Source organism: Poromitra crassiceps (assembly GCF_964638095.1).
Source record: "Poromitra crassiceps genome assembly, chromosome: 17".
Lineage (NCBI taxonomy): Eukaryota > Metazoa > Chordata > Actinopteri > Beryciformes > Melamphaidae > Poromitra > Poromitra crassiceps.
In genome coordinates this window covers 23734491-23747340 of record NC_139635.1, presented here as the reverse complement: position 1 = coordinate 23747340, position 12850 = coordinate 23734491, and the positions used below count along the sequence as shown (strand labels likewise).

General features: G+C 46.9%; 1 protein-coding gene across 1 annotated transcript in view; it reads right to left on the bottom strand.

The window, feature by feature from the left end:
• Positions 1-12850, bottom strand: part of LOC310791945 (uncharacterized protein) — a 72124-nt gene that overhangs the window by 52384 nt on the left and 6890 nt on the right. Inside the window, exons 3-8 of the mRNA XM_083653625.1 lie at positions 8945-9067; positions 8617-8739; positions 8232-8345; positions 7665-7778; positions 6112-6225; positions 5336-5455 (exon numbers count right to left, since the gene is read on the bottom strand). Of these exons, the coding sequence (XP_083509751.1) occupies positions 5336-5455; positions 6112-6225; positions 7665-7778; positions 8232-8345; positions 8617-8739; positions 8945-9067 (708 nt within the window). The remainder of the gene's footprint in view (positions 1-5335; positions 5456-6111; positions 6226-7664; positions 7779-8231; positions 8346-8616; positions 8740-8944; positions 9068-12850) is intronic.

The following is a 12850-nucleotide window of genomic DNA, read 5'->3' as shown; positions in this document are numbered from 1 at the left end:
GAGAGAGCGCGTGCGCTTGTGGATAATTACTAGTCAACACAGCTGGAGATGCTGTCCGGCTTCTACGACTCCCCAGGGTCCTAAAAGCATCCCTACATAGGTTGTGTCCTCTGTCTGAATGGTTGCTCCTTCAATTCAGATTAATATTGAAATGGTCTTTAACTCATTCAGTGCCAGCCACTTTTGGAGAACGGATGCTCCCAGTGCCAGAGTTTTCAGAGCGTTTTCAGTGATTTCTCGAGGCCCACAGAATATTGTGTGATATTACTATGTAAACACCGAACACGCACAAGAACGAGCTGGCTCTATTGTATCATCAGCAAAAAAAAGTTTATTGATACCATTTTCCGTTCTTTAGTTATGAGCCGGAGAAGATAGGTTGTTTTCAGCGTTTTCAGGCTTTTCAAATTATTAGCTGAGATAATCCGCCTTTTGTGAAATGCAGCATTTCAAGCACATTCACTGAGTCTGAAGATAATATTTTCTGATGTAGTGACGTAGTTGTTGTGTGATGCCCTGCGTGCACCACCCCCCTCCCCCCCTCCCCCCGTAAACTCCTCCCCACACTGCACACAGCCTCACGCAACCATTATATTTTCGGAGTGCTGCGTTTGTGTGCTGCTGTCGGCTCTCAGCGCCACAGCAGGGAAGAGCCAACCCGGATTGCTGAATGGTTTGGCGTCAGGGGCTGCTTTCCTGGCTGCTAATCGGTTGGAGAAACTATACAGACAGACAGACAGACAGACAGGGACAGAGAGGCTCAGTTGTGAGCGCGGATTGACTCCTGTTCGGAGCCAATGTCAGCTCCCGCGACAGAGCAAATGGCTCTGGGAGCATGCATCGGGTTGTCTTTGATCCACGGCTTTTAGGCTGTTTCTCGGACCTGTCTCTAATCTGGACTGCACCGAGCAAGCACTGTCGCCACCTAATGAGTCCGTAAAATAGGTTATACACCTCCAATAGCTACTATAGTTGTACAGGAGCTGCGGAAGGCTTTGATCGACGTCCCACCGTCAAAAAACGCATTGGACGTCGAAGGACGTCCGTGGCATTCTACGTCACTATTTAATTGGACGTCGAAGGACGTCCATGGCATTCAATGAGTTAAGAGAGAGTGTAATAAAAAAAAAAAAATAATAATAATAATGCAACATTATAAAAAGAAGGCTTCAATCGACGCGGTGATCGGTTATATCGGTGATCGGCAGATACTGATTCCAGCTACTTCATTATCAATAACGCTTTTAATTAATAAATTAAGCACAATATGAACAATAACTGTTAAAAAAAATATATGAAAATTAAAGTTCACAAATATTAGTTAAACAAATCCTTTCAGTGCAAATGCATTATAAAAACAAAAAATAAGATTTGTTTAGAAAACGAAATTACACAAATTTATTATTATTATTATTATCATTATTACTACTACTACACCCGGTGCGCACACTGAATAGGCCTATTATACTATACTATAGACCAGCGATCCTCAAAGTCCGGACTCCGGTCCGCATCCGGACCCAGACGCCGTCCTATCCGGACCGAGCCCTATAACCTACAAATCATTGAGAATTGTTACATTTCACGGAGCGTTTCTATTTTAACCGGCACATGGTTTTCTAGCCTTTACGGTACTGGTTTATCTGCCAGGAAGCTCACAGACCAATGTATGCACTCTAAATCATCACATGTGATGCTACTCAGCCAATCAAATATCCGATTCGATTCTGCCTGTTCCAGTGCTGCAGGCAAGAGACGGACGGAGTAGAGGCGAGAGACTCTGAGAAATGCGAGAGATAGAAGTCATTTCACATGGCTTGCTCAAAAGAAACGAGTAGACCGCAAAAACAAAGATTTAGTTTTAATCCGGAGTAGGCAGACTCATGTTCATTCATTGTTCTCACGGGCAGCTCAAAACCAGGCAGTATGTCTCATGTGAAGTGCGATGCGATCCTAACCTGTCTATGAAAGCGCCACACGAGCAAACACACTCAAGTCCAGACTGAGGGCACACTCACACATTCACTGCCCAACGGCATGTGACGTTTGCATTGCGAACGATCGATAGACAGACAGACAGACAGACAGACAGACAGACAGACAGACACTGAGACAGACAGACATACAGACAGACAGACAGACAGATGGATAGACAGATAGATAGATAGATAGATAGATAGATAGATAGATAGATAGATAGACAGATAGATAGATAGATAGATACACAGACAGATAGGGAGCTCACTTCTCTCAATAGAAAAGGTGGAGGAAAAGGAAGAAAAGGGGATTTTTTTTCTAAAATTAAAGCACTTTTAAGATGCACATTTTTTCAAAGCACTCTGTTGTATGTTATTTTTAAATGCAGCCATTATTTTCACTTGAAATGAGAAAAGAACATGTATTTATTATTATAATAGGCTAGTTATTTATAATTAATCCAGTTAAATATGAAAACTAAATAAACATTGTTGATGTTTATTTTGATTTAACAGTCAGTATAGTTGTCTACATACAGACATTGTACCATTAGGCTACTGCAATCATTGAAGTAGCCTAAGTTCAATGGCACTGAATAATAACGCAAGCTACGTTACAATGTTCCGGACCTTTGCTTGAGGACATTTTCTCTAACTGGACCTCTATGACTTTTAATTGAGTGCCCCTGCTATAGACTATTATACTTACTTTTCTGTCACATCGTCATTATTAAGCCGGCTTATGACTGCATAGTATCTTAATTACTCAAAATATAAGGCGGCTAAAATTGGGCAACCATATTTTTATTCGGGCAACCAAAAGCTCTTGCCAGGTTGCCCCTCCGGCAACCTGATTTAATTGTAAAACAGAGTGTAAAAAGTTATGCAAAGCCTTCTGGGAAATTTAACCCGGAAGAGGAAAGTGGGCGGAGTTCCCAGCATGCCCTGGGGGTACTGTGTTTTTGTGTCAATTGTTTGTTTGTCAATGTGTTTTGGAGGTTAAAATTATTTATTGTTCTATATGCATGATGTTAGTTATCTGATAAGCTATGTGTCGACTAATAGTGCTGTTCTGCATGCTAATACAAAGTTGAAATATTGGCACCATGATTGATTCTGCTGTGCAGTTAAATGACCTGTCTGATGGGACACAGGATCTGCTATTAAAACGGAGATCTTTTCTCTCTATACTTATCTTGCTAGTACGCATGTAACGAGGTAAGCGTTTGATTAGTAACTGTAATGTGATTACTGCACTTAGGTACAGTAGTGCCTTACACTACTCGTTACCGACAAAAGTAATGTGATTACAGTAACGCGTTACCCCCAACTCTGCTCACCATGCTGGCTGTCTGGCATGTGTTTACATCCAGGCATGTGGGGTGGGATGGGGTGCAACTCTCAACCAACTGAGAGAGAGTCAACATAAACTGACAAGAATCGCAAGTTGCGTAGCAACACACATAATGGATAAGAAGATTGGGAAAAACGGAAAACAGAACAGATAATTAACATTAACATCTCTCGACTCTTCTCGTTGATCTCGACTCTTCTCGTCCCTGGCACCTCAATGGTGGAACGAGCTTCCACCTTCGGTCAGGACAGCTGAATCACTGCCGATCTTTCGGAAAAGACTAAAGACACACCTTTTCAGGCTCCATCTGGGCCCTTCTTGATCTAACTTCTTTCTCTCTCTCTCTCTCTCTCTCTCTAAAAAAAAAAAAAACTAACCTAAACTAAACTTGTACCACTGTTCCTTCAGAAGTTGTAGTTGTCATAGACTGTGTTGCATAGTTGATTTCTCTATTGCTGACAAAAATGTGTTAATGTAAGTCGCTTTGGATAAAAGCATGCTGCAGATCTCTCTCTGGGTCTGGGACACTTTCCCTCAGAGGGCTGGTTATGGCTGGTTTCTGGCTACCACAATCCAAATAAACTTCTGCGTTGTTTTGTAGATCAGTGAGGAATTATTTTTCTCTTTCCAGTGACTTTCTTTGATATACATTACATTACATTACATTACATCATTTGGCAGACGCTTTTATCCAAAGCGACTTACAATAACACATTTTTGTCAGCAATAGAGCAATCAACTATGCAACACATGCCACATACAGAAATACTCGGACGACACCGCCATTGTGGGGTGTATCAGGGGGGGGGCAGGAGGAGGAGTACAGGGGCCTGGTCGAGGACTTTGTCGGTTGGTCTAAGAGGAACCACCTCCAGCTGAACACCTCCAAGACCAAGGAGATGGTGATGGATTTTGGGAAGCATGGGACTCCGGTGCGGCCGGTCTCCATTGAGGGGGTGGATGTGGAGGTGGTTCACTCTTACAAGTACCTCGGAGTACACCTGGATGACAAACTGGACTGGTCACTGAACACTGACGCACTCTATAAGAAGGGCCAGAGCCGGCTTTACTTCTTACGGAGGCTGAGGTCCTTCAATGTCTGCAGTAAAATGCTGCAGATGTTTTACCAGTCCGTGGTGGCCAGCATCTTCTTCTATGCTGTGGTGTGCTGGGGAGGCAGCATTAAACAGAGGGATGCAAGGCGGCTGGACAAGCTGGTTAGGAAGGCTGGCTCCGTGGTCGGTATGGAGCTGGACTCCCTCACAGCTCTAGTGGAGAGAAGGTCTTTGGCCAAGCTGCTCGCCATTATGGACAACCCTTCTCACCCTCTCTACAGCACTCTGGACAGCCAGAGAAGCACCTTCAGCCACAGACTCTCTCTTGGCTGCAAGAAAGATCGCACCAAGAACACTTTTGTTCCACGGGCCATCAGGCTGTACAATGCCTCCCCATTGTGCAGGGGGCGTGGAGGCGTGGTCCCAGCAACCTGCAGGGGGCGTGGCCCCAGCAACCTGGGCCCTGAGACTTGAGACTTCAGATTTTTGTATTTATTTGTGTATGTACTGCAGGCACTTTCTCTATGCATATGTTTGCGCACTGCACAGGCACAGGCACTTGTTTTCTCTCTTATTTCCATGTCCCTACCAGGACTGGCTCTCCTAACTTTTTTATCTTGTTTATCTTTTTATCTCTTCGTTTTTAGTATTTTAACATGATTTTTATCCTTCATATGTACTTTGTTATTTGTATGTGCAACTGGAAGCTGCTGTACAACAGAATTCCCTCAGGATTAATAAAGTATTTATCTATCCATCTATCTATCTAACACAGTCTATGACAACTACAACTTCTGAAGGAACAGTGGTACAAGTTTAGTTCAGGTTAGTTTTTTTTTTTTTTTTTATCTTTATATCTTTATATCTTTACTACTAGCTTGCTTTCATAAATACAATCTCATTGAATCATATTCCATCAGGTAGGCTTCCAGTATAACCAGTCCTCTTACTTTGTGTCTGTAGGTCCAGGTTCATTACTGAAGTATGGAGGTCTGTCTTTAGACCAGTCACTCTTCATAGACAAACAGCTGGGTACTGGAGACTCTGCTCTCTGCATGTGGTACTGACCTCTGGAAACACAGATGTTTGATACATATCATCATTAGTTCCACACACACACACACACACACACACACACACACACACACACACACACACACACACACACACACACACACACACACACACACACACACACACACACACACACACACACACACACACACACACACACACACACAGATTATTGGAATTAGTAGATAGGTGTAAATTAAATAATCGTTTGTTTCTGGCAAGTCTCGCTGGCCATCAGACTCCCCTCCCTTCCGTGAGAGGAGTCTGGTGGCGCAGGTCTCCATTGTGGAATTGCGATGGGCGGAACCAATGACAGAGCTTGTAATAAGCCGGGAGTGGACATCCGGCAGCGACTGAAACAGTCCCTCCAATGGGAGAGCAGCTGTAGAGCAGGGGAGGGCTTATACCAGTAGCCTGTTTCCGTGCAGCCAGACTTCTCTCATGGAAGGGAGGGGAGGCTGGCCAGAGAGACTAGTTTCTGGCTAACATAATCCAAATAAACATCCATTTTGGTTGTTTTGTAGAGCAGTGAGGAGTTATTTCTCTCTTTCCAGTGACTTTCTTTGATATCTTTACTAGCTTGCTTTCATAAATACAATCTCATTGAAGCATATTCCATCAGGTAGGCCTCCTGTATAACCAGTCCTCTTACTGTGTGTCTGAAGGTCCAGGTTCATTACTGAAGGATGGAGGAAGATGTTTAGACCAGTCACTCTTCATAGACAGACAGCTGGGTGACTCTGCTCTCTGCCTGTCGTACTGATCTCTGGAAACACAGATGTTTTATACATATCATCATTAGTTACACACACACACACACACACACACACACACACACACACACACACACACACACACACACACACACACACACACACACACACAGAGATTCTTGGAATTAGTCGATAGATGTGAATGAAATAATCGTTTGTTTGTTTCTGGCTAGTCTCGTTGGCCAGCCTCCCCTCCCTTCCGGGAGAGGAGTCTGGCGGCGCAGGTCTCCATTGTGGAATTGCGATGGGCGGCGCTTAGCGGCAGTGCCCTTGGAAAATAGTTTCTAACAATCCAACTTGCCATTTTCAGCATGTAGCAACGAGCTAGCGTGTAGGTTTCTGCCGTTAGCATGCTAGCTAGTTAGCGTAGTTGTTTTCACTGAGGCGGCAGGCAAGCGCGCGGGAAGCTGGGTGCTGTGGGTGCTGCAGCACCCCCTGGTGGCAAGATATGGAATTTTCAAAATTGTTGCATTTGGCTCTAGCCTACTGTGTTTCTGCGCATGAGTCTGTGCTGTTTAGTGGATATCTTGTCCATATACGATCTTTGCTCAACGCAGTGGTTCTTGGGTAAAAATAGGATCCACACAATGTGAAGAGTGCACTCCGGGAAATGCTGAAGTTAGCCTCACGTTGAAACTAGTGTTTGCTGTGTTTACTTTGTTCACGGAGTCGGAGACACAAATGAGACTCAAATCCCAGCTTTCTGAAGAGAAAGAGATACGAGATGACAAGACAAAAAAAGAAAGAGAAGATGGGAGGAATAGCAGGTAGGCTATCACTGTCCCTGATTCCTGAGGGTAAATTGAGTAATTGCTGGAGAGAAGAGGAGAATATACTGAATAATGACGTCACAACAGTATAATCCTAATGTTAATTTAAAATTAAATATTCCTCTGAATATGGCTAAAAGTCCAAGAAACGTAAAATTTTCTTCTGCGCTGCCCTTGTGGGCAGCACCGACAGTCCCTTCCTTACAGCACCCCCTCCTTAAAAGTAGTTCCAGTGCGGCTGTCGGCAGGGCACTATTTACAACCACATACAGGGAGGAGGGAGCGGAAGCCGCTCTGATTGACATGGTCAGAGCCAATGACAGAGCTTGTAATAAGCCGGGAGCAGACATCCGGCAGCGACTGAAACAGTCCCTCCAATGGGAGAGCAGCTGTAGAGCAGGGGAGGGCTTATACCAGTAGCCTGTTTCCGTGCAGCCAGACTTCTCTCACGGAAGGGAGGGGAGGCTGGCCAGAGAGACTAGTTTCTGGCTAACATAATCCAAATAAACATTCATTTTGGTTGTTTTGTAGAGCAGTGAGGAGTTATTTTTCTCTTTCCAGTGACTTTCTTTGATATCTTTACTACTAGCTTGCTTTCATAAATACAATCTCATTGAAGCATATTCCATCAGGTAGGCCTCCTGTATAACCAGTCCTCTTACTGTGTGTCTGAAGGTCCAGGTTCATTACTGAAGGATGGAGGAAGATGTTTAGACCAGTCACTCTTCATAGACAGACAGCTGGGTGACTCTGCTCTCTGCCTGTCATACTGATCTCTGGAAACACAGGTGTTTTATACATATCATCATTAGTCACACACACACACACACACACACACACACACACACACACACACACACACACACACACACACACACACACACACACACACACACACACACACACACACACACACACACACACACACACACACACACACACACACACACACACACACACACACACACAGGCAGATTCTTGGAATTAGTAGATAGATATGAATGAAATAATCGTTTGTTTCTGGCTAACATAATCCAAATAAACATCCATTTAGGTTGTTTTGTAGAGCAATGAGGAGTTATTTTTCTCTTTCCAGTAACTTTCTTTGATATCTTTACTAACTTGCTTTCATAAATACAATACATTAATAAAATACAATACTTTCATAAATACAATCTCATTGAATGATATTCCATCAGGTAGGCCTCCTGTATAACCAGTCCTCTTACCTTGTGTCTGAATGTCCAGGTTCATTACTGAAGGATGGAGGAAGATGTTTAGACCAGTCACTCTTCATAGACAGACAGCTGGGTGACTCTGCTCTCTGCCTGTCATACTGATCTCTAGAAACACAGGTGTTTTATACATATCATCATTAGTTACACACACACACACACACACACACACACACACACACACACACACACACACACACACACACACACACACACACACACACACACACACACACACACACACACACACACACACACACACAGATTCTTGGAGATAGATGTGAATGAAATAATGGTTTGTTTCTGGCTAGTCTCGCTGGCCATCAGACTCCCCTCCCTTCCGGGAGAGGAGTCTGGCGGTGCAGGTCTACATACTTACATACGTGCATCGTACCTCCATACTTCATTACTGAAGTATGGAGGTCTGTCTTTAGACCAGTCACTCTTCATAGACAGACAGCTGGATACTGGAGACTCTGCTCTCTGCCTGTGGTACTGATCTCTGGAAACACAGATGTTTTATACATATCATCATTAGTTACACACACACACACACACACACACACACACACACACACACACACACACACAGATTCTTGGAGATAGATGTGAATGAAATAATGGTTTGTTTCTGGCTAGTCTCGCTGGCCATCAGACTCCCCTCCCTTCCGGGAGAGGAGTCTGGCGGTGCAGGTCTCCATACTTACATACGTGCATCGTACCTCCATACTTCATTACTGAAGTATGGAGGTCTGTCTTTAGACCAGTCACTCTTCATAGACAGACAGCTGGATACTGGAGACTCTGCTCTCTGCCTGTGGTACTGATCTCTGGAAACACAGATGTTTTATACATTATCATCATTAGATATATACACACACACACACACACACACACACACACACACACACACACACTATCTCGCACACACGCGCGCACGCACCCACACACACACACACACACACACACACACACACACACACACACACACACACACACACACACACAGCCAGACAAAATGTCTGGCTGTCAGGCATTCTTGGAATTAGTAGATAGATGTGAATGAAATAATCGTTTGTTTCTGGCTAACATAATCCAAATAAACGTTAGGGTTGTGCTACAACCCGGGTTTTACGAGTGAGAACGAGAGCTCTCACTAGTGCCTATTACGCTGCGTACGCAGCCCTATGGAAGACTGTCATTTTGCTCCAAAATTACTTTTCATTAAAACCGACCACCCACCCGTAGGTGGCGTGGTGCCTCCCTGGGGCTGACGTGGTTCCACGTGACTACGTCACGTCCTGTCATCCCAGGGAACGTCACTCATTCTTCCAGCCAGCTGAGATCCGACGCACCCAACGACGCATCGACGCAGCAAGGCTGGGTAGTGAGAGCTACCCAGCCGAAGGTCCAAATCTGGACGCATGGAGCCGTCCTTCTTGGGCACGACAAGTACCTGTGGTAGAACCCAAGCGCACCTCTGCCTTGGGACCGAGCGAATCACCCCTTTGGCGAGGAACGAATAACCTCCTTGTGGAGTATGTCCATGGACTCCCCCTCCACGGCCGTATCGGGGGTCCCGTCGAACGTGGGTGGGGGCCTGGCAACTGTAGAGCGTATCCCTTCTGGAGGGTGCGCCGTTTAATGGGGACGGGGAACATAGATGCTCCCAGGCAACGAGCCTGTTGGCTTACAAAGATGGTCTCTTGTGGCCAAGGAGCGGAACCCGTCCTGAGTATATTGTTGGGCACCAGGACCTGATCCGGTACCCTGATGGGGGGGCAGGACGCGAGAGGCTACGCCCCCTTGCCGCATGGTCAGTTTCGTAGAAGCTGTGCATGCTGGGGGAGAATTTCTTACGCAAGCTCCGCCTACTGATGCGCCCCGTGGGTGCGTTGTACCGAAGTAACCCCCCCGCCGTGCGACTTTCGCAGGCTGGGGGGGGGACTGCGGAGGTAATGTTCTCTTTTGAGTCCGGCCGCACGCGGACTTGTCCGGCAGTGCGGTCCCCAGGAGAGCTCCCGACCAGCAATGGGCCCACGGCGCCATTGATGGTGGGCTTGTCCTAGGAGCCTCTAGCCGAGGCCAGGCCATAGCCATGGACCAACGGCGAGCCTTGATGACGGGTATGAGACCCTGGGGGTGCTCCCGACCGAACTCGTGCCTTGGGCACCGAGGAAGGTGGGCCTAAAGCTACAAGCCGCCGGCTGGAACTGAGCCCAGCCTTGGTGAGCCAACCGGTGAGCTTGACCTGAGCGCTGCCAACCGAGGCCATGGACCAAGGTGCGCTGTGCCCCCTGTCAGGCTCCCTGCACTTGCAGGGGATGCCCCAACAAAGGGAATGCGACCCATGGAGAGCTCCCAACCACCCCGGGCCCTGGGCACCAAGGGCGGTGGGCTTGTCCTTAGAGCTACAAGCCAAAGGCTGGCACTGAGCCCAGACCTTGGCAAGCTGAAACCCCTGCTGGACGCGTAGTGCCAGCAAGGGGCGGTACATCTATTGTAGACCATTTTAACGTTACTTCAGCTGGAGTAAACGTGTGCGTTCTACACAGAGGTAGCTCGCGCCCAATGTACTTAGCACACAGATACTAACTGCACGGGTGCACGCCAGCTACCTGCAACAATACTATCGTTCTGTGCTAAACAGTACTAATGCTATCTGCACGTATGCAAGCTAGCTTTCACACTTTTTTGAGAGCGGACCTTGGTCAGCTCTCAAGAGCTTAGCTGCGGCCCTGGGCATCGCCCCACGAACCGCCGCTGCAGAACACGCACTTATCGTGCCGGTTCATACTCGGCCAATGTAGTTTTACACACGGCCCATCCCCTCGCTGACTTTCCCTGCTCAGAGGAACAAGGGAAGCAGGGAGCTAATCACTAAATAGCAAGCTCCCGCAGGCCGCACCCTGTTAGCGGGAGTACCGTTTTAAGCAAGCTAGCAAACTAGCAAGAAGCACAGGCTAGACAGCAAGCAACCCGGAGGCTAGGGAACGTGCGCGTGCAACGGTAACGTAAGCGGCAATAGCCCCGCCCGAAGGGAAGGCAACAATACCCACAACCTGTTAACCCGAGAGAACAAGCGTGAACAAGGCACTAGCTAAGCTAGCGTAAGCACTGAGAGACAAGCGTGCGCTAACACAAGCCTGTGAAGCGGGTCTCTACCCTGAGTAACACGGGGAAGCGAGCGTGACCGCCAGCTGAAAGCCAGCGGCCCGCGAAGCTAGTCAATCTCAGAAGAACTCCTCAGAGGAAGTTACAATCTAGTAGTCGCGATTTGCACGACGGCAAAGCAACACTTAGCAGACAAGCAAGCTGGCTAAGATGGCGTAAGTACTGAGAGAAGCGGCTAACACAATCGTGTGGAGCGAGATTACCTAGCTAGCGTATTCGCTCAGCTAATATCTCAGAGCGCCAATAATAGCTACACTACAAGCTTAGTATGTAGGTCCCAGCAACGCATGTACAGCGTGCTCATGCCCTAGGCAGAACACACACTCGTGGCAGTCGTAACCGGCCAACGTAGCCTCACAGCCAACCCAGCACCTGGCCGTGCCCCCCCTTTCTCTTGGCCGCCACCCGGTTAATTGCGCAAGTTTAGCAAAGCTAACTCGCAGCAAGCCCCGCGGACTGTACCAGGAATTAGCGGGAGTTATACCGTGTAAGCTAACTTTTAACAGTAGCTTGCAACGGTGAAGATAGCTGGAGTGCTACAAGCTAGATGCTAGCTGCACTGAGCAACTAGCTAACTATCTATCTAACGCGCGCGCTCTTACACAAGAGTCGGCGCCTAAGTACCTAGCACACGGACGCTAACCACACGGGTGCACGCTAGCTATCCGCAACAACTGGGCTAACTAGCCTATTGTTCTAGTGCTATACAGTTAAGCTACTTGCACGTATGCAACCTAGCCTAACAGTTTTGAGCGCGGACCTTAGTCAGCCCTCAATCCGATAAATGCTGCCCCAGCCGGGGAACGTTTCACACAGCTACACGGCGGTAGCAATAACAAGTGTTAACTGTAAGAAGACACTCTTAGCTTAGATGACTTGATCCGACGCCGCTGGTGGAGAGAACAGGATCGGGTCCCCGAAGCCTGCTTTACCTCGTCCACGCAAACCTCTTGAAGGTGGGCCAGTTAGCCGGAACAAGCCTATTTTCTAACGCTATGTTTTAGAGCGCTAACTTGAGTTAACCACGGAGCTTTTAGAAACACGTCTTCTCACTGGCTGGAAGAAACGATGAGTGAAGTTCCCTGGGATGACAGGACGTGACGTAGTCACGTGGATCCACGTCAGCCCCAGGGAGGCACCACGCCACCTATGGGTGGGTGGTCGGTTTTAATCAAAAGTAATTTTGGAGCAAAATGACAGTCTTCCATAGGGCTGCGCATGCAGCGAACTAGGCACTAGTGAGAGCTTGAGTTCGAAACGAAGTAAAACATCCATTTAGGTTGTTTTGTAGAGCAGTGAGGAGTTATTTTTCTCTTTCCAGTAACTTTCTTTGATATCTTTACTAGCTTGCTTTCATAAATACAATACATTCATAAAATACAATACTTTCATAAATACAATCTCATTGAATGATATTCCATCAGGTAGGCCTCCTGTAT